At 37.9% G+C, this 19,027-nt stretch overlaps 2 protein-coding genes across 3 annotated transcripts; one reads left to right on the plus strand and one right to left on the minus strand.

The window, feature by feature from the left end:
- The first annotated feature begins 53 nt into the window (after positions 1-53).
- On the plus strand, positions 54-9,444 carry LOC579223 (mitochondrial chaperone BCS1). The gene is made up of 8 exons (XM_779351.5): positions 54-133; positions 1,572-1,925; positions 2,802-2,941; positions 4,020-4,214; positions 5,263-5,326; positions 6,306-6,475; positions 7,492-7,603; positions 8,591-9,444. The coding sequence occupies exons 2-8, from the start codon at positions 1,606-1,608 to the stop codon at positions 8,844-8,846; spliced, it is 1,257 nt and encodes a 418-aa protein (XP_784444.1). The 5' UTR covers positions 54-133; positions 1,572-1,605; the 3' UTR covers positions 8,847-9,444.
- A 3,661-nt stretch (positions 9,445-13,105) lies between these two features.
- Positions 13,106-18,605, minus strand: LOC579106 (GPI mannosyltransferase 4). 2 transcript variants are annotated; one of them, XM_779240.5, is made up of 3 exons: positions 18,524-18,605; positions 16,240-16,381; positions 13,106-15,716 (listed from the first exon to the last, which is right to left on the minus strand). In XM_779240.5, the coding sequence occupies exons 2-3, from the start codon at positions 16,358-16,360 to the stop codon at positions 13,987-13,989; spliced, it is 1,851 nt and encodes a 616-aa protein (XP_784333.4). In that variant the 5' UTR covers positions 16,361-16,381; positions 18,524-18,605; the 3' UTR covers positions 13,106-13,986. The 2 variants fall into 2 exon arrangements, with proteins under 2 accessions (XP_784333.4, XP_030838081.1); XM_030982221.1 differs by lacking the exon at positions 18,524-18,605 and adding an exon at positions 16,645-16,794.
- Between the last annotated feature and the right edge of the window lie 422 nt (positions 18,606-19,027).

A 19,027-nucleotide genomic window follows, 5' to 3' on the forward strand; every position in this document is an offset into this window, starting at 1 on the left:
TGCAAACTAGACTACAATAAATACGTCGACGCGGTCATAATTTATATGCATATTCATGATATTCTGCGATTGCAGTGCATGTGAGACTCGAGAGCTGAAATTGCGGTAGGCCTAAGGTTTCTTTTTTGGAGGGGTATGTTTATGTTGAATTATTAATACCATTCTGATTGTAAGAATCTCTCATATAGAATTCAAAAAGTATAATGCAGTGACTTTTGAATAAATGATGAATCTGTAAAATGCAGAGATATTTTGTAAGTTTTACATTATTATTTTTACTCCAGTCCCAAATATTGAATTCGATGTTGGATCTACTATTACTCAGGCAAAAACTGCAGACACAATTCAATTCATTAGGCTTAGATCTATACACAGTTTTTTAAGGATGTGACATTCCCCATGCCATGGCCGTGATCATGATGATATCATATTTCATGTTGAATTTGTTTATGCATGATTGAAAATTCACGAAAAGGGGGTCACTTTCGGGAATGTTTGTGGACTTTGAAATATTCCTGCATTATTCAATTTATTCATTTAATATTGCATACGACGGGGCAATCCATCACCGAAACAAAAACTTCAGTCTCTGATAACCATGGTCATTCTGCTGAGAGTGGGACTAAGTCTGGCTCCACTGACCACCTCTATGTGTGTTTGTCTGTAATTGGCTCTTTACAGACGTGTATCAATCAGATGTGATTATTTACGTCTGGGGACCAACCTTTTAAGTTTAACGTCACCATCCGACAAATGTCACTTTTATTAAAGAATTCCCCAACCAGACGATTATTTCTGTCTAGGGCAATCAAACCTTAGTAAAAAGTTTATTACCCTGTTATGATTAGCAAGAAATAAGAGAAATAAAATGGTAAAAGTTTGAAATAAATTGGACCAATAATAAGAAAATTAAGAGCATTTAAAATCTGAGATTGATCACCAAATGTATGCAAATTGCAAATTGGCAATTTGGTTACTAGATTGTGATTGTGAGGTATTCTCATACAACTTACAACTCTTGCATTTCTTGTGTACAAATATATAATGAATTTCTGTTTGTCTCCTTTCTTAAGACACATCTGAAAATATATTGTGGGGAACATACAGTGTGTATCATCAAATGTTAAAGGGATCATAATATTTCATAAGATATGTTCTTTAAAGTCTGGAAAATAGGGGGTAATTTCTGCTCTGCTACTTATCATGCATTTACCCCTTTGAGTTTGATCAAGTATTAATTTGACCACTGGAGTGACATTTCTCATTTTCTAGTAGAATTCTACCCATCTTTATTCCAAGTTCAAAGTTATTCCAAAAAGAACATGAATTCTCTATCATTAATGAAACTAGTCCTCGGATTTTTCAATTTGTCGACAGAGGTAGGACCACGAAGTTTAACTAGCAAAGAAACACAAATTATTGACTTTGTTGAAAAGGCTTTAATTTCAAAAGTACAAATGTTCCTAAATGAACTGGAACCTCCCTCACAAGTGCCCTCCATACCATTCATACTCCTGTTGTATGACTAAATTAAAATGCAAAGAAAATATTTCTGTTCCTATTTTGTCTAGATGATCTCACACTGACTGATATAAAGATACAACCATGGGTCTTGGCGACTTTATAGCGATGTTGAAAGAAAACCCCTACTTTGGGGCGGGTTTTGGACTTGTCGGGGTCGGAGCTCTCCTGACCATCTCGAAGAAGGGTCTTCAGTACGGGAGCATTGCGGCACGGCGCCATCTGTTGATGACCCTGGAGGTCCCAAGCAAGGATAAGAGCTACCATTGGTTGTTACAGTGGATCACAACGACCGCACGGCATACGCAGCATCTCAGCGTGGAGACGACATTCACACAGAGCGAGAGCGGAAAGATTGATACCCAGTTTGACTTTGTCCCCAGCCCCGGCAACCATTATTTGAGGTGCGTAATCTGATATCTACTGCAGGGACATTTGCTATCTTCATTTCGTCAATGATTTGGGTTGTCATTGAGTTTCAAGTAAGGTTTAAGGGAGAGGCATATTTCCTTTTTTTAAATTAAAAATGTACTTAAGATATGCCAGATTGGGATCTTTATGTAGACGTGTGACCTTGTGCCCCCCCCCCCCTTCCCCCAATAACTTATCAAAGGCATTTGCAATCAAACCAATTCAGTTGTTTTTGTTGTTGATTCCAAACCTTTAAAGAGAAGGTTGAGTTCTGGGAAGCAGTGAAAAATAATTTGTGAGCGTTATCATTGTCATGATGCAAATGTGGAAGAACATCAGATAAAACATGTTCCCTGAAAAGTATGGCTCTTCAGATGCCTTCATATTCTAAATATGGCATGTAACATTGTAAAAATTGGGACGGATTTATACGCCACGTGTTCGTGTAGTCCCATACACATCTTTCTGCGTACAGTGCTTGTAACTTTACCAAGACTTGGCCAAATTTCTTATCACTTTGATGATTCCAGAACCTTGCAATACACACCAATACTTATATGCTAGATGATCGACCTTTTCTGATCAATTCCACACCGTTTCTTTCACAATGCAATCGCATGACCAGAACTCAACTTTATCTTTAAATGTTAAAATGTTCTAATGAACTACAGCATCAACCTTTGCCAATATCATCGATAAAGTTTCTTTCATAATGCAATCTCATGACCTGTACTGTACTTCTTTAACATTCAATTTATTATACTTCTTTTTCATTAGAGTTAGTTTTAGGTGCATACAAAATACTGTTCAACTCACACAGGCACAGCAAATACTGACTGTGTGTTTATTTTCCCCCATGAATACCACAGATATAAAAACACCTGGATCTTTGTTGAGAGGAACAGAGAGAAGCAGATGGTTGACCTCCATACTGGTACTCCCTGGGAGACGGTCACTCTGACAGCGATCGGACGAAACAAGGAACTTTTCTATGAGATACTCAATCAAGGTAATGCACTCAGACCTGAATATAAAGACCTGTCAAGTTAGTTTATAATACAGAAATGTTATGATTATGAGCAACGAATGTGAGAACCTTTTTAGGGTGGAAAGGGGGAGGGGATACTTTTTGCTTAAATCTTGGTGACAAATATGAAATGCTGGAAACATTTTTGTTTGCTTATCATTAGTCTACATTTACCACTCTCTACTCAGGTGTTAAATTGGTACCAGTAGGAAGGAATTTTGAGTGCTACCTACTTCTTCTTTTTCTTCTCCTTCTCCTCCTCCTCCTCCATCTACTTCCTCCTCCATCTACTTCCTCCTCTTCTTCTTTTTCTTCTTCTTCTTCTGCTCTCTCTTCTTCTTCCTCTTCTTCTCTTTCTTGTTCTTTTTCTTCTTCTCTTCATTCTTTTCTGTCTTCTTCTTCTTCTCCTTCTCCTCCTCCTCCTCCTCCCCCCCTCCTCCTCCTTTCCTCCTCCTCTATCTTCTTCTTCTTCTTCTTCTTCTTCTTCTTCTTGTCATCATTATTGTTAAATTTTATCATTATTATTATCAATTTTATGTTATTAAAAAGATTAAAATGCATTCTCTTTCTTCTTCTTCACTTTCTTTCTTCTAATCGTCATTATTATGTCGACACTGTTTTTATTTTATTAAAAAGAATAAATTGCATTCTCTTTTAAACCTGTCCAGCTCGAGAGATGGCGCTACAGAAGCTAGAAGGTCCTTCTTCTTCTCCTTATTCTCCTCCTCCTCCTCCTCCTCCTCTTCCTCCTCCTCCTTCCCCTCAATCTATTTTTTCTTCTTCTCTTTCTTCTAATTGTCATTATTATTGTTGACATTGTTTTTATTTTATTAAAAAGAATAAATTGCATTCTCTTTTAAACCTGTCCAGCTCGAGAGATGGCGCGGTGCTACAGAAGCAAGAAGGTCATTCTTCTTCTCCTTATTCTCCTCGTCCTCCTCCTCCTCCTCCATCTACTTCTTCTTCTCTTTCTTCTTATTATCGTCATTATTATTGTTGACGTTGTTGTTTGAAAGTTATCAAAAAGATTAAAATGCATTTCTCTTTTAAACTTGTGCAGCTCGAGAGATGGCGCTGCAGAAGCAGGAGGGTAAGACCATCATGTACACAGCCATGGGCGCAGAGTGGAGGCAGTTCGGTTACCCTAGGAAGCGGAGACCCATCGATTCGGTTATCCTGGACCGAGGAATCACGGATACGATCATCAAGGACGTCAAGGAGTTCATCAACTATCCACAGTGGTACTTTGATAGAGGTAATGTAAAAAGCTGGTCATATAGCAACAATAGTGAATTCTTTTTTTCCTTTAAAAAAAACCTTTTTATTCAGATACAAAATCATGGATGACTTCATCCATAATTATTTACACCAAGCAAATCATCACATGTTTAAATATAATCAAATTATATATCTACATTTACTTGAAAGCAGATTATTAATGCATTTCCTGTAAATCATTAACTATCTTCATCCACTTAGTAGTATTCGCATCTATTTTCTTAGTTTTATTTTCTTCAACTTCTAGTCTGTATTTTAACATAACCAAGAAATATTTCTCTATTGATTATAGCAACAATAGTGATAATGAGTGTGATAAATCTTTCTATGTAGAAAATGTTGGCGTGCTGACCAATTTATGCTAATGCACCTTCAGCACCAATTTTCTTTGATATAATATCTTTTCTAAATGGACCACTTTTTGTCATTAGTACTTCATTATGGTTATTGTTGATATTTAAATGTGACCAGTTTGTAATAATATAGTTTGGTTTCTCAATGTTTATCCATAGAGATTAGCTCATTCATTATTGACTGTGTATGCAGTATATTTTGCATACAAATGTTAAGCTTTCAGCATCGATTACCGTATGTACAAGGGACATAATACAAACTACAAAAAGTCAAATACTGTCACCATGGAAATAATTTCTCATTTTCATTTCATGTCTGAGTTTATTTTGTTTCTTCATTTAATTCAGTAATTTTAACGGAATATTAAAGTCGAGACTTAGTCTTCCATGGGTCGGTGGACTGATTAAAGTGAAGCCAGGTTGAACAGAATTTCGGCCTCTATTAAGAATATGGGCTGAAGAATTGTTATCAACATGAATATATGTATATCAGCTGTTTGGAGACAGAAGGGCACTAACTCATATCTTTTTATTCATATCTAATGCCCTTCTGGCTCTCAACAGAAAATTCATGCAAGGTTTTTATCTTGTGAGTGATAATCAAATAATGACACAGATCTTTATTAGAATAAATATGTTTGAGATAATATTACGTTTTTTGTCATCCCATAGGTATTCCATACAGGAGAGGGTATCTTCTATATGGACCACCTGGGTGTGGAAAGAGTAGCTTTATGTAAGTCTTTAAAAAAAAACATCAAATCATATGAGAAGCTTTCAAAAATGTATTGGCTTGTAAATCAACAGACTTTTTGATACATGTATGAATGCATTAGAAAAATCAGCAGTCATCTCTTAAGCCGGGGCAGATGCAGATTAGATTTCAAATTGTTATATCTGAGCCCCGAGTTATCCAAGTCCTCCAATCAATCGCAAGTTTGCAATCTCCAATCTCTTATGTACATAGTTGCGATTGATATCAACTCTTTGTAAGACAGGGCCCTGGTGTATGTGAGCACAACCATTTTGCCAATTAGCCTTATGAGGCCAGCATTAGTTATTAAATATGTATTGAAATCTTAACAAGATGTATTTTTTGAATTTTATTTTCTCTCTCTCACTATCTAAACTCCTCCAAAAAATATTGGAAACTCAAGTTTTATCAATTATAGCTCTCTTATCATGGCCTTATCAGTACTTTGATTTTTATCATCAAACAAGGTGTTTATTCCTCTTTAAAATATTTGTTATGTTTAATCACATAACATCATGATCATTAGACAATACTCAGGCCTGATAAAAACCTGATTTGATTTTTTTTTACCAAATTTTTTTCTTCCCTATTTTATCCTGATTTCCCCGATTTCACCCTTATTTTCTCTATTCTTCCCTATTTTGCTTTATTTTTTCCCCAATTTTGTCTCAATTTTCTTACTCGAAAGGGGGGGATATTGTTAGATGCCATTCTTTCCCCGTGAATCCTCTTCTTTTTTTTTTTACTCAAGGGGGGTGTGGTTGAGGCGGAAACAAAAAACCTATTTTTTTTTTAGTGCTCACTACCACCCCTGAATACTAGACTTCTACTTATACTTTGATGTCTAAAAATACAATATAATTGTAGGTTTAAATATTGTAGAAGCACATAGGCTTAATACTTGAGGCATTGCCATACTTTTTTCATTCATTTTTGTATTCATTTATACATTTTTTTTTAGAATGGCCTTAGCAGGAGAGTTGCAATACAGTATATGCATGATGAACCTTAGCGAGCGTAGCCTGTCCGACGACCGTCTCAATCACCTCATGAACGTCGCCCCTCAGCAGAGTATCATTCTCTTGGAGGACATTGATGCTGCCTTCGTTAGTCGGGAGAAGGAAGAGGATCGTAAGAATTGATTCTTTAAAAAAATATTTTAAAGGCACACTGTCCTACTTGTAGCTACTTGCTCCCTCTATATAGAAAACTTCCCAAATGGGTGCCTGTTGGTCCCCCATGATCCTCTTTTTCTTATGTTAAATGAGAGCTGAGTTAATGTGATAGCCACCTGTCACAGTGACCTCTAATCCCTTCTGGCTGAAGTAGTAAAGCCTGCCTTTAAAAAAAAATATATATATATTTTTATTTTTTAATCATTCTTTTTCTTCTACTTGTAATTTTTAAAAGGCTATGCTCTCTATCCTTATTCTAATCTTCTGTAATTATTTATTTTCTTCCTTAGTTTGTTTCTCACTGGATGTAAGTTTCTGCAAGTGAAGTGCTGCAAAATGCATTGTTATGCCTTCAGAAAGCAATCCATCTCCCACACAAGTGACAAGTTCATCATTGACAATAACAATACATCTTTCAACATTTCACTTTTGACTTGGCCTCCTATTCAGGTGTACTGCATGTCCCATGATTATATAATCATTACACATGGGGCATCCTTGTATTAAAAGGGGAATAAACAGGCTTTTTAATGATACCAATGTCAAGTATGATAATGTACTAACAAGAGACTGAGAGATATCAATGCTCAAACATGAATTGCTGAACTTTTTGAGGGGTTTATACGCAGTCACATGATTCAGTACTCAGCTTTCTTGTGTTTGCCTACCAACCTGACCAGTACTCGACTTCATCTTTGAATGAATAATAATAATAATAATGATGTAATATATAAAATATGAGATTTTTCAGGTGCCGAATCCACTTGGAATCAAACACTCAAGGCGCACTAGTGCAAAAAAGAATATCACATAAAAGCACTTACACAAAAAACATGAGTAGGATAGAACATAAAAACAGGAAGAAAAGAATACAATTAATTATAGGCCAATCAAACAGATATGTTTATAGATTATTGTTGAATACTTAAACTGATATGCTTTTTCTAATCTCCAATTCTGTGTCATCTGCAGCTCGTTACCAAGGCATGAGCAGGGTCACACTGAGTGGTCTTCTCAACACGTTGGATGGTGTCGCATCGACAGAAGCTAGAATAGTATTCATGACGACCAACTATATTGACAGGTAGGTCGCTATTAAAGATAAAGTCAAGTTTGACCAATAAGCATGCTTGCTGGCAACGGATATAAACTAGTACTGATCGTAATTTGATGTCCTGTTTTTAGGGCCGGTCCCGCCCAAACTTAAATAGTAACTACACGTTAATCGTATCAGGCCTGATAAAAACCCAATTTTAAATTGGTTTCCCGATTTTTTCCTGATTTTTTCCTGATTTTTTTTTTCTTCCCGATTTAATTATTGTTTTTATACTTTTTTTTTACCAGAATTTTTTTTTTCTTCCCTCTTTTATCCTGATTTTACTGATTTCCCCGTTATTTTCTCTAATCTAACCTATTTTGCCCTATTTTTTCCCCAATTTTCTTACTCAAAAGGGGGGAAGGTTGTTAGATGCCATTTTTCTCCCGCGAATCCTCTTCAAGGGGGGGGCGGGGTTGAGGGGAAAACAAAAAAACTTTTATTTTTTAGTGCTCACTTTCACCCCTGTCTTATACATAATTGACATTTCTTCTAATTAATATGTTACTATTTAATTATTTTGGACCTGTGATGAAATATTTGATGAAATATCAAGTGAAATAATTCTACCGGAAATTTGTCATTTCATTTATTTTCTCCACTCCAATGTGTTCATGAAATGCACCCAGAAAAACGAAAACAAATTTTAAAAATGCTGTCTGTTTCTGAGACAGCATGCAATAATGATGATGATGAAAGACAACAGTTTGTCATTCTTGTGTATTGCATAACTTAACAAAATATCTATAGGCTAGATGTAGCCAGAAAAATGGTGCACAATAAACATAATTTAAGTTTGAAAGAGATGGGTTTTAAAAATTCCCTTAAGTTTTTGTTATAATAGTAGTCCTCTTTTATATCATCTCAAGAGTTAATTCCACAGCTCTGGCACTGCAGTACTGCTGCCTGCCCATATCCTTTTCAGTTTTGTAAACAAATTAATTAAACTGTATCCCCACCCCTTCCTCTTTTCAGATTGGATCCAGCTCTGATTCGCCCAGGCCGTGTGGACTACAAGCAGCTCATAGGCCACGCCAGCAAGCACCAGCTAGTCCAAATGTACCATCGCTTCTACCCCGAGCTAGGACCAGAAGCGGCAGAAAACTTTGCCAACAAGGCACTGTCCTTCAACAAACCAATCAGTGTTGCCGCCGTACAGGGCTTCTTTATGTTGTATAAGAACGATGGACTTTCTGTTATAGAGAATATTGAAGCACTCTGGCAAAGGTGATGAAGGCTTTGTCTTGGTTTATCTTCTAGAAAATTATATTACTAGCTTTGGTAACACCCTGAACCACTGAAGATGCTGTCTTTCAAGAAACGGATCACTGTTGCAACAGTTCAGGGCTTCTTTATCAATGATGGACTTGCTGTCATAGAGGATATGGAAGCACTCTGGCAAAGGTGATGAACGCTTTGTCTCGGTTTATCTTTTAGAAATTATATTGCCAGAAACCAATGTTTTAGTAACGTCCTGAACCACTGAAGATGCCGTCTTTCGAGAAACAGATCGCTGTTGCAACAGTTCAGGGCTTCTTTATAGTGTATAAGAATGATGGACTTGCAATTATAGACAATATTGAAACTTTGGCAATAGTGGTGAAGGCTTAAACCCTGAAGGACCTACTTTGCCAGAAACCGTCCTTCAGTGACTCCATGAACTACACAAGGTGCTAACGGTCAAGGAACTGATCAGTGTTGACACAGTGCAGGGTTTCTTCATGTTTTTCAAGAACGATGGATAATGATGGTTACTTGAACAGTAATGATAATAATAATAATATTATTGGATTCTTATAGCCCACGTATCGACCTTGCAAGGTCCTCAAGGCACTTCGACATTACCTGGCTATGCTAGGCTGCCGATTTCGACGCTCACAGCATTTAAGGAATTCCTTCCTACCGGTACCCATTTAACACCTAGGTGGAGAGTGGCAAGTGTAGATTAATGTCTTGCCAAAGAATATTAGTGTCGCAGCAGGACTCGAACCACGGACCCCGTGATTCACAGTCCGACGACGTGATTAACACTTCTAAACGTAGTACCATGGCATCTTAAAGGTAATACAAAGTTTGGGGAAATTTGAAAATTGGGTGGAAAGTGATTCTTTACAAGTTTGATATATTTAGATGCCCCTGTAGATATATTATAAGCACAAGAAAAATTAGCCCCTAAAACACTTCTCCTTTTGAGAAAATTTGAATCTGAAAATTTACCGGTGCTCCCATTAAATTTTGATACATTTCAAATAGCGCCTACGGCCGTACAATGGTAGCTGTGACCGTGAAACTCTCTGAATATGTAGTTGTGATATATAATTTCCAAACAGGAATAGCTAATTGGTCGATTTTAGTCAAGAAACATTGTTTTATAGCTTAATTGATATCTTGACCTTGAGAGGGAGCTATAACAGAAAGAGTTTATTATTTACAATTTCATAACTTTAGATTTGGACCGCAACATCGATCCCTGAATATTGTAGGATCGCATATGCTTCCAATATATTCATTTAAACCAAATTCATGACCCCATACCAAAACTTTGTATTACCTTTAATAGAAATCATGCAGATACGGTAGCCAAGTAATGCAAATGTAATAGGGATATTAGTGCTTTGGTAGGGATTTGAAATCCTTACCATGTAGTCTATAATAGCTTCACTCATCCACAAGATTTAGAAACCTCTACATCTCAATACCGGTAGATCCATGTACCTTGAAACCAGAAATTGGTCTCTGATGTCACAAGATTTGATTTATATTGAAAATCAAGCTAGTCGTCCCAACACATGGCCAGAACTTGGTTTCTCTTCTGTGCAAATGCAAATTGTGCATTTTCTTTAAATGGTACTTCCAGTAAGTTTTTGTTGGGCTTGACAAATAAGCAATTGCATGATAAACAATTGAGATTTTCTTGTTGTGCCATGCAGAGCTCAAGGTTGGCTTTCCTTTACCGTTGCAGTCAAGTAGTAGATCTTAACCAGGGTTTGTGACCTAATAGGACAAATACCCCACCCCCAGCTTGGAGCCACACTGCAGCCCCCTTCCCCCAGCCCCAAACCCCCCGTTGTATGCTTATTCATGTATTACCATGGACAATCGTGATACCAAATATGAAATGTGATTTTAAAGTATTATATACTTCAAATTTATGATAGATTTATGAATAAAAGAAGTCAGAACACAAATGATTTAAATTATATTTTTTGTCTTTATTAAAAAAAGAAGAAGATTGTACTGTAATAAATCCATGATTATCATACAAAAACATTGCTCTTAGGCCTCGTTCAGATATGGTGTCAGCAAACCATGGTGGTTTAATTGCAATACGCTTCATATTTCTCTAACTTGTAACACAGAGCTCACGGAATACGCACAGGACCTTTGTTGCGTGTAGTTCCTCTTCATTTACACGTTCAAAAAACGTGACAGCTTTTTTGCGGCGGTTTACCGTGCCATATCTGAACAAGCCTTTTCAGTATAACACATGTCTACCGAGAGCCAGAAGGGCACTGAACCATTTACTCTTCATTTAAAGCATGAATTAATGCCTTCCTGGCTGTAAACAGGAACATTTTCAAATGCATAAGTATCCCCTCCACCTTGTTTCCAATACATGAACATACCAAACAAACCACTGTATATTAAGACATTTAAGTAGACGGCTCAAAAATCTTGATAAAATATAAATTCGCACACACACAGACACACGCCAAAAAAAGGGAGTTTTTCATTATCAATTGGCATGCAAAAGTCGTATATTTTCCAGTAACATGCACACAAATTGAAATTATAATCAATTTTTTTTTAAACGGAAATTCACTGTACCCCTTATTCTCCCAAGCCAATTTCTATTTTTACTTTAGCCGAATTCCTGTCAACTCTGGACTAAATACTAAACTTACACCCAAATACAATCTTTACTTTAACTTTATAAGTTTTAACAAAGTAAAGTCTGAAGCAAAGTAGCAAACCACCTAAAATGGCATGCTCATGATTACAATTTAATACAAAATATTTCATTCCAGCCGTAGTACTTCACAAAAAGATATTACACATTTTATGGCTTTTATCAAAGTAGGTTAGGTGAAAATTAGGCAGGTTCCGCAGCAGCACCACTCACTCTAGTCTGGCTTTAAATATGCTGATATTTTTTAAATTTTGTACATGTTTTACATTTAGCAATAGAACATGAAATGTATAGCAACTTATTCCTGAAAATTAATGATTAGTACTGGATGTAAATTTATAGATTCAATACCAATGTCATTCTAAAATGGTTCAAATGTTCAAAACTTGATTGGTGAATGCAACGTAACTAACATTTTACTGAATTAAAATTTTTAGACATACTGCATAAGTTTTGCAACATACTGAAAAAAATATCACAACAAATATCACAACAAGTATACGCAACAAGTATACACCCCCAAGAAAGATTACTGAGTCAGAGTCTTTTCCAGGACTCCTCAACCCTCTCTCTCTCTCTCTCACATGGTGCACCCGCAAGCCTACTGTATACATAGACTTTGTTGCACATACATGTACATGTAAGTAATTGTGAATGTGCACAATAATAACAAACATATTTGGCACCAAAACTTCAGATTTGATTAGAACTTGATTATCTAGCATCATACACATGCATGCAAGTACTGTTATACTTGAGGTACGTGAACAAATATTTCAGTAGGGCAGTAGGCGGATTATATGAATATTTTATATTCATCCCGATATCTTTACAAAAATGGGCAAGTTAAAGTCTTTCAGACCTATTCAATATTTCCCCATGACAACTAATATATAAAAAGATGCTATGTTTGAATAATATTCATTCACTATTCATATATAATGGCTAAGGTTGAAGGACACATGATCTGGCGAGTAGTGACTGACAATTGCTCCACCGTCCATATCCCACACTTACAGAATTCCCAACTCAACGCTGGATAAAACGCGATACCTAGAACCTCTAACCCTAACTTAAAATCCACTTTCACAAAATGAAGCTTAGAATAATTGTTGTTGGAGCATATCTCTGAGTGCCCCAAGAGATAAATTACAAATACCGGTAGAGACTTTTTACCTGTCACTCCTCAAAGATGCAGCTTGTTATTAAAGGTAAAGACCAGTTATGGTCATGCAATTGCATTGTGAAAGAAACGCTGTGGAATCGATCAGAAAAGGTTGATCATCTAGCATCTAGTATCTGCAAGGTTCTGGAATCATCAAAATGATAAGAAATTTGGCCCATTCTTCGTAAAAATACAAGCACTATACACAGAAAGATGTATATGGGACTACCCTATATCTCTCACAGACCATGAGAGAAACAAATTTACCAATTATATGAATTAGTAGGCGGTTTCCTGGCAAATTTTTTATCACCATGTATTAGTCAAAACATATTCTTTCACATGATTGGTAATGAGAGCTTCCATTTCATTTTTTGAAATTGGGGCGTTTCCAATACTGGTCTTTACCTTTAAAGAATGAACCTTTGCTGATTATGTTCTCATTTACCCCTCTAACTTTTAGACACAATGTGCTTAGCACAATAACGATACAAATATACCCTGGAAATAAATCTATTAACTTTCTGGTATTACTATATACTTCATTTATCAAGTCAAGGTGGTCCACAATTCATTTCTTCAAGACATAGATGTTGTAATCACCCAATCATATCCATTTGAAGGAGTACTTGCTGAAAAACTTAAATAACATGGCTATAAATTGCATTTTTGAAGTGCAGACCTAGTCAAGTAAGTGTTACCGACGAGACCTGACAAAAGTGTTTTGAAACTGTTGTAACTCTAATCTTGTGGGTTTACAATTGTAACGGGAGTAGTTAACATGCATTTCAATGGGATTTTCACAAACTTAGACTTATGACAGTCTTGAAAAACTGGCCCATGGGGTATAAAAGACCAGGAGGATAATCTTTTATTAAATTCATGTAGTATTACCGGTAGGTCCTTGGGCCAAAACCCAAGACATTGACTGGTCTCAAGACATCACTGTCAGATTTCAGTAAAAACATGAAAGACAAACGGTTCCTTTGGGTAATAGTTTTATACAGTACTTGAGAATATTTAGAATCACAATTGCAGTACATAAATGAGCATGCATATTTGTGGATAAATGGAAGAATGAGTATGTAATCAATACAAGTCTCTGCAGCTCATAGAACATTATTGTATAATGTCCTGAAAAAAAATGAAAAGACATAACATATGTTTTTGTTATTATTAATCAATTTTCTTACCCATATCATCTGCAATCTATAAAACCAAGATTCCCAAAATAATCAGCTTTCTACATGCAATTATCACAGAAAAACCTCAATAGTATTAGTAAGCAAGTGTCATTTACTGATTTTTATTGGTTCCTTTAGATTTCTGTTTTTGAATATCATCATACTTCTCTATATCTTCCGATCCAACATGACGCACAAGTTTTACCTTGTACATATTCAAAGAGAAGAGTGCTGGAATACGATCTTGAATACCCATGCGGAAATAACTACGGTCCTTCTCCGCACTGCATACATAGTCGGGGAATAGGTACGGTGGTTCATTTAGACTAACGTGGGGAGTGAACCTCTTCACGAATTTGTAGGTGAACTTGACGTTGATTCGGCAGAAGAGGGCATCTATGGACGCTGGGGCTATGACGTAGATCTCTTTCTTGTACGACGAAGCCTCTGGAGATGACTTGTCGTCTCTGAGGAGGGAGCCGATCGTCTGGTGCATATCAAAGCGGTCCATCTCGCCAAGATCGTGGATGAGGAACTGGTTTTGGTGTTTCGATGATGTACCTTGGGGTGGCAAGGCTAAGAGGTATTGGGGTGGGGTGGGGGTGTGGTAGAAGACATAGTGGTAGAAGGTGGGTTTACCAACGACGGGTGCTGTCACTGTGGCTTTGATGTCTCCAAGGGCCGGGATGACCCCACCCTGCAGCACAGCTCCAAATACCAATCCAAACAATACATTCCAGACAATCCAAGGTGCGTTAGGCATACCTGTGGCAGGGTAGATCACATACTCTGCATAGAGGAGCACCAGAGGTATGATGAGGGGAAGCAGAAGCTTCGGATCTTGGTCAGGTAAGAGAGAGAAGACAAGAAGTGGGGTGGTGAAAACTAGGGCAAAGAAGGCACGGCTTGTCGATGTCGAAAATGTCTTTCCGCTCTGGGGCTCTGCTCCCTTGTACACCATGAAGATCTCCGATATGAAGCTGATGACAAGAGGAAAGAAAAGCAATGGAAGGTTGAATAGGAGATGGGTGGTTTTTGGTCTGATTTCCAGAGGGGCGTCCAGAAAGTTATACCGCAGGAAATTGAGGGGCGCAACTGTCAAGTTCTGCACCAACCCGGAGTTAAGGTTCTCGAGCAACAGCTGAGGGTTGAGGAGGATCTCCGCATCAAGGGTTCCATAGAATGTGGAATCCAGGACAAGTAAAAAGGTACCCATTGTGACGATACCAGGCAGCAAGGATGCCAGGTTGTACAGGACTGTTCTGAGGGCTCCGGAACCGAGCTGGGAGGCCGATCCTGTAAGCCAGAAAGCCATGGGGATGAGGTAATAGATGAAAAAGGATGGATGGTTAAAGACACCCTCCAAGACAAAGACTCCCAACCAAAAACCATGGTTCGGATCGCTCACCACCTTACTCTTCTTCTTCTGTTTCCCATCCTTGGATGGTGTCTTCGGAGCCAGCTGACTCTTACGAGAATCCACCACCAGGAGGAGTAAGAGAGCAAAAGTGCAAGTGCTGATGACGTGGGTCATGTTTCGGGTCATGAACACCAGGGTCGCGAACGAGCTGGCGAAGATGACCATACAAGCACCTGCATCTTGGCCCAAGATGGTTGCTATGTTATACACGCAGGAATCGCAGAGCAGAGACACAGCTGTGATCATCAAACGTGGTGCGATGAGGAGAGTTCGTTCGTTGACGGCAACGAGTCCCAGTTCAGCCAGTTTCCTGAGGAGGTGGAAGCCAGCGCCAGCCGTGATGTATGGGAAGAAGATGGTGGTCTGGGGTTTGGGCGTGTCGTAGCCCGCAGCAGCAGTGCTTGGGAATCCAAATATACGAGCTGAAAGAGCAAACATATCAACAGCAACCAGTTAATACAAGAGTCCACATTGTTTTCATGAGGGGTCCCAATTGAGAATTTTGAGTCTGTATGCATGAGCCCCTTCTTACCATTTTTTTTAGGGGAAGGGGGGTTCAAACTTTCAGCACAGACTTTGGGGCTACCATATATACTGGGCACCTGTAGGTGGAAAGCCCCGATTTACTACTTAAATTCCATAAAGTTTGTACAACCTTGATTGTTGTAAGAAAATGTATCGTAAAAGATCTTGTATTAATTTTTAAAAGTAATTACACTAACCTGTATTTCAAAAGTAAATGGTCATATAAAGTTGTCTTAAAGTAAAAGATAAAGTGATATGAAAAAATACTGAATCTTTTAATGTTTTAACTTCTTTTCCTAAATGATTCACTGAAAGTCAGTAAGTCATGTTGAAAAGTCAAGTAATAACATTCATATTGCCACATCCTTTTGATAAGAGAAAGAGTTAATTAAAATGTGGATATATTCATTTCAGACTCACAGGCAAGCTTGTCTGTTCCCTCAAAGAATTCAGCCGGATCCACATAACTTGTTTGAGGCCATATACACCAGATGAAGCGGAGCACCACCAGACCAAACCAAAGTTTGTAGACGTTACCCATTGTGAATTGTACGTCCTAAACCTAGGAGTAAGACAGAGTAAAGATGTGATGATAAATGCAATATGACAAAGTGAAGAAAATAATTGTATCTCTTTGTAGAGTTGCTGTTTGGTCTAGACCCATTTGATGATGATTACTATTAATGATCAAATGATTATTAGACCATATGGGAATAGACCAATTGGGTAGTATATGAATTGATTGTTGACCAAATGGCAATAAACCGATCTGACCAAAGGAGAAACATTTCAAGAATAACATGTAGTTTTTTAGCTTCTACCAACCTTAAATTTGTTATGCAAGCTTTCATCCACTCCTGTGGACTTTCTCAAGCTAAGTGATCAGTCCGAGTCACACGTTTGCTTCGCTGCACTGCCTTGTGTCCTGTGATCACTGGACCAAAGATCGGTGACGATAGGTACCCAGAGACCCTGTTCAGTGATGGCTTAATTCTCTTAATCCATAAGGACTCTTTCACCTTTCTTGCCCAGACGTTACTTTCAAAGTCTATTATGAGGGCATCCTCCCATCCGATTTTATGTCCTGTGTTGAGGGCGTGTTCAGCTAATGCACTACCCCCAGGTTTTATGGTCTTCCCAAGATTCATAAAAACAACGTGCCACTACGACCCATTGTCTCCTCCATTAACTCTGTCTAATATGATCTTGCCAAATATATAACAGTGCAGCGAAGCAAACGTGTGACTCAGACTGATCACTTAGCTTGAGAAAGTCCACAGGAGTGGATGAAAGCTTGCATAACAAATTTAAGGTTGGTAGAAGCTAAAAAACTACATGTTATCATTATCCCCAACTGATGAAAGTTTTCTGTATCATTTCAAGAATAAGACGTTACCAAAACTGTAAGAGAAAGGTTTTGAAAAATCTTTGTACATCGATCATCACATGTAGGCCTACAACCTTACAAGCTTACTTGGAATATAATTACAGATCTAGATTCTAGTATGAATGATAAAAGAGAGAGAGAGAGAGGGGTTGGGGGTAGACCGAATTTTTCCGTCTCTTTCGTTCGTTAGCCTCTGATTTGGGTAGGGTCGGCTCTCTCTTTAGAGACAGAACAGCCCTATACGCTTTAGTGTTCACGCTTTGTGTAAAGAAACGTTACACCAAACTTGGCAAAACTACCGGCCAAATTCCATATTTCACAGGATGCATATCTGGTGCATCTTATTTTGGAAATTAGGTAAAGGTTTAACTACTTCGGTTCCACTTACCAACTTGATTGAAATAATCCGTTTAATGGTCCGAAATTATGGGTCAAAATCGACATCCATGATAAAAATCTTGCAGCGATAGTTTAAACTCTCGCTGCGCATGACGTCATCTAAATCTTATTCCTTCTAGTCTACGCCGAAGGCAAAATGATTGTGAAGGAAAAAATGTGCGCGAGCTATGAGTTCGTAATGGCATCCTGTGAAATATGGAATTTGGTCGGTAGTTTTGCCAAGTTTGGTGTAACGTTTCTTTACACAAACGCGTGAACACTAAAGCGTAAAGATCTAGGGCTGTTCTGTCTCTAAAGAGAGAGCCGACCTTACCCAAATCGGAGGCTAACGAACGAAAGAGACAGAAAAATTTGGTCTAAGGTGGGGGAAGAGAGGGAGAGAGCTAACTTTAGAGAGATAAGAGAGGCCGGCTAGAGGGAGGGAGAAATTTCTAAATTTAATTTGCCACAACTTGTGCCTGTGCTGTGGGATTTAATTGCTGCTGCTGCTGTTTTTTAAACCATTGGCATTAGGCCTAGATATTGGCATTAATGATAACAAATTTTAAAAATGAATAGAAAATGATTAGCATCAGAAAAGGACGATAGGCCTTGGCTTATAGGCTTGGCTTATAAACTTGGCTTATAAACTTGGCTTATAAACTTGGCTTATAGGCTTAGGCCACGCCCCTCCCCCCCCCCCCCCCCCCTCCCCATAACAAAAATAAATGCAGCTTGATTGACGAGACACATAACACAAAAACATACACTAGGGGCTACATTATAAAAACACGGGCGTAAACAAAGCTTGTTTTATCATTTGTACTACTACTGACGTTTTTACGAAGTCACCGTTTGCAAAATAAAAAATACTAACTCCATAAAATACTGCGTAGATTAGTATTGAAAACAGAGCAAGAAAATGTATAACTTAATTACCCGTGAAACTTGAGCAAATTTGAAAACGTGTCTTCTGACCCGATCGCGATCCCAGGTACTTTACAACAAGGTCCGTCTGGCCTGGTAGTATAGTGAGTGATAACGGTGTTCGGTGTTGGTGTTGGTGTTGAGAGCGCGCAAAGGCTGCTGAACCGAGCTCCAACACCGACGGTCAGTTTAGAAGGACGATACCGATCACGTAATCGATAGCTCAACACCAGCGGCCTCAACACCGAGTGGCTGGTGACTTCCTACTACAGGCGAAAGCGTCTTGCGATAAAAGCATAATCCATTCTGAAATTTCAATAAATTACGTCATATCGCATGTTAAATGTAAAATCATTTTAAAAAATCAAAAGAAAAAATATCGTTATTCAGTGATTTACCTATAAGTTTAATCATTCAATATTATCTTGACTGTAAAATGGATTTTGCGATCGGTATGTGATGAGTAGCCGTAAGCGAACAGGACCCGTATTGCCGTAATACTACGGTATGGCTTTG

The sequence above is a fragment of the Strongylocentrotus purpuratus genome, unplaced genomic scaffold, assembly GCF_000002235.5.
Source record: "Strongylocentrotus purpuratus isolate Spur 01 unplaced genomic scaffold, Spur_5.0 spur5_scaffold_12, whole genome shotgun sequence".
Classification (NCBI taxonomy): Eukaryota; Metazoa; Echinodermata; class Echinoidea; order Camarodonta; family Strongylocentrotidae; genus Strongylocentrotus; species Strongylocentrotus purpuratus.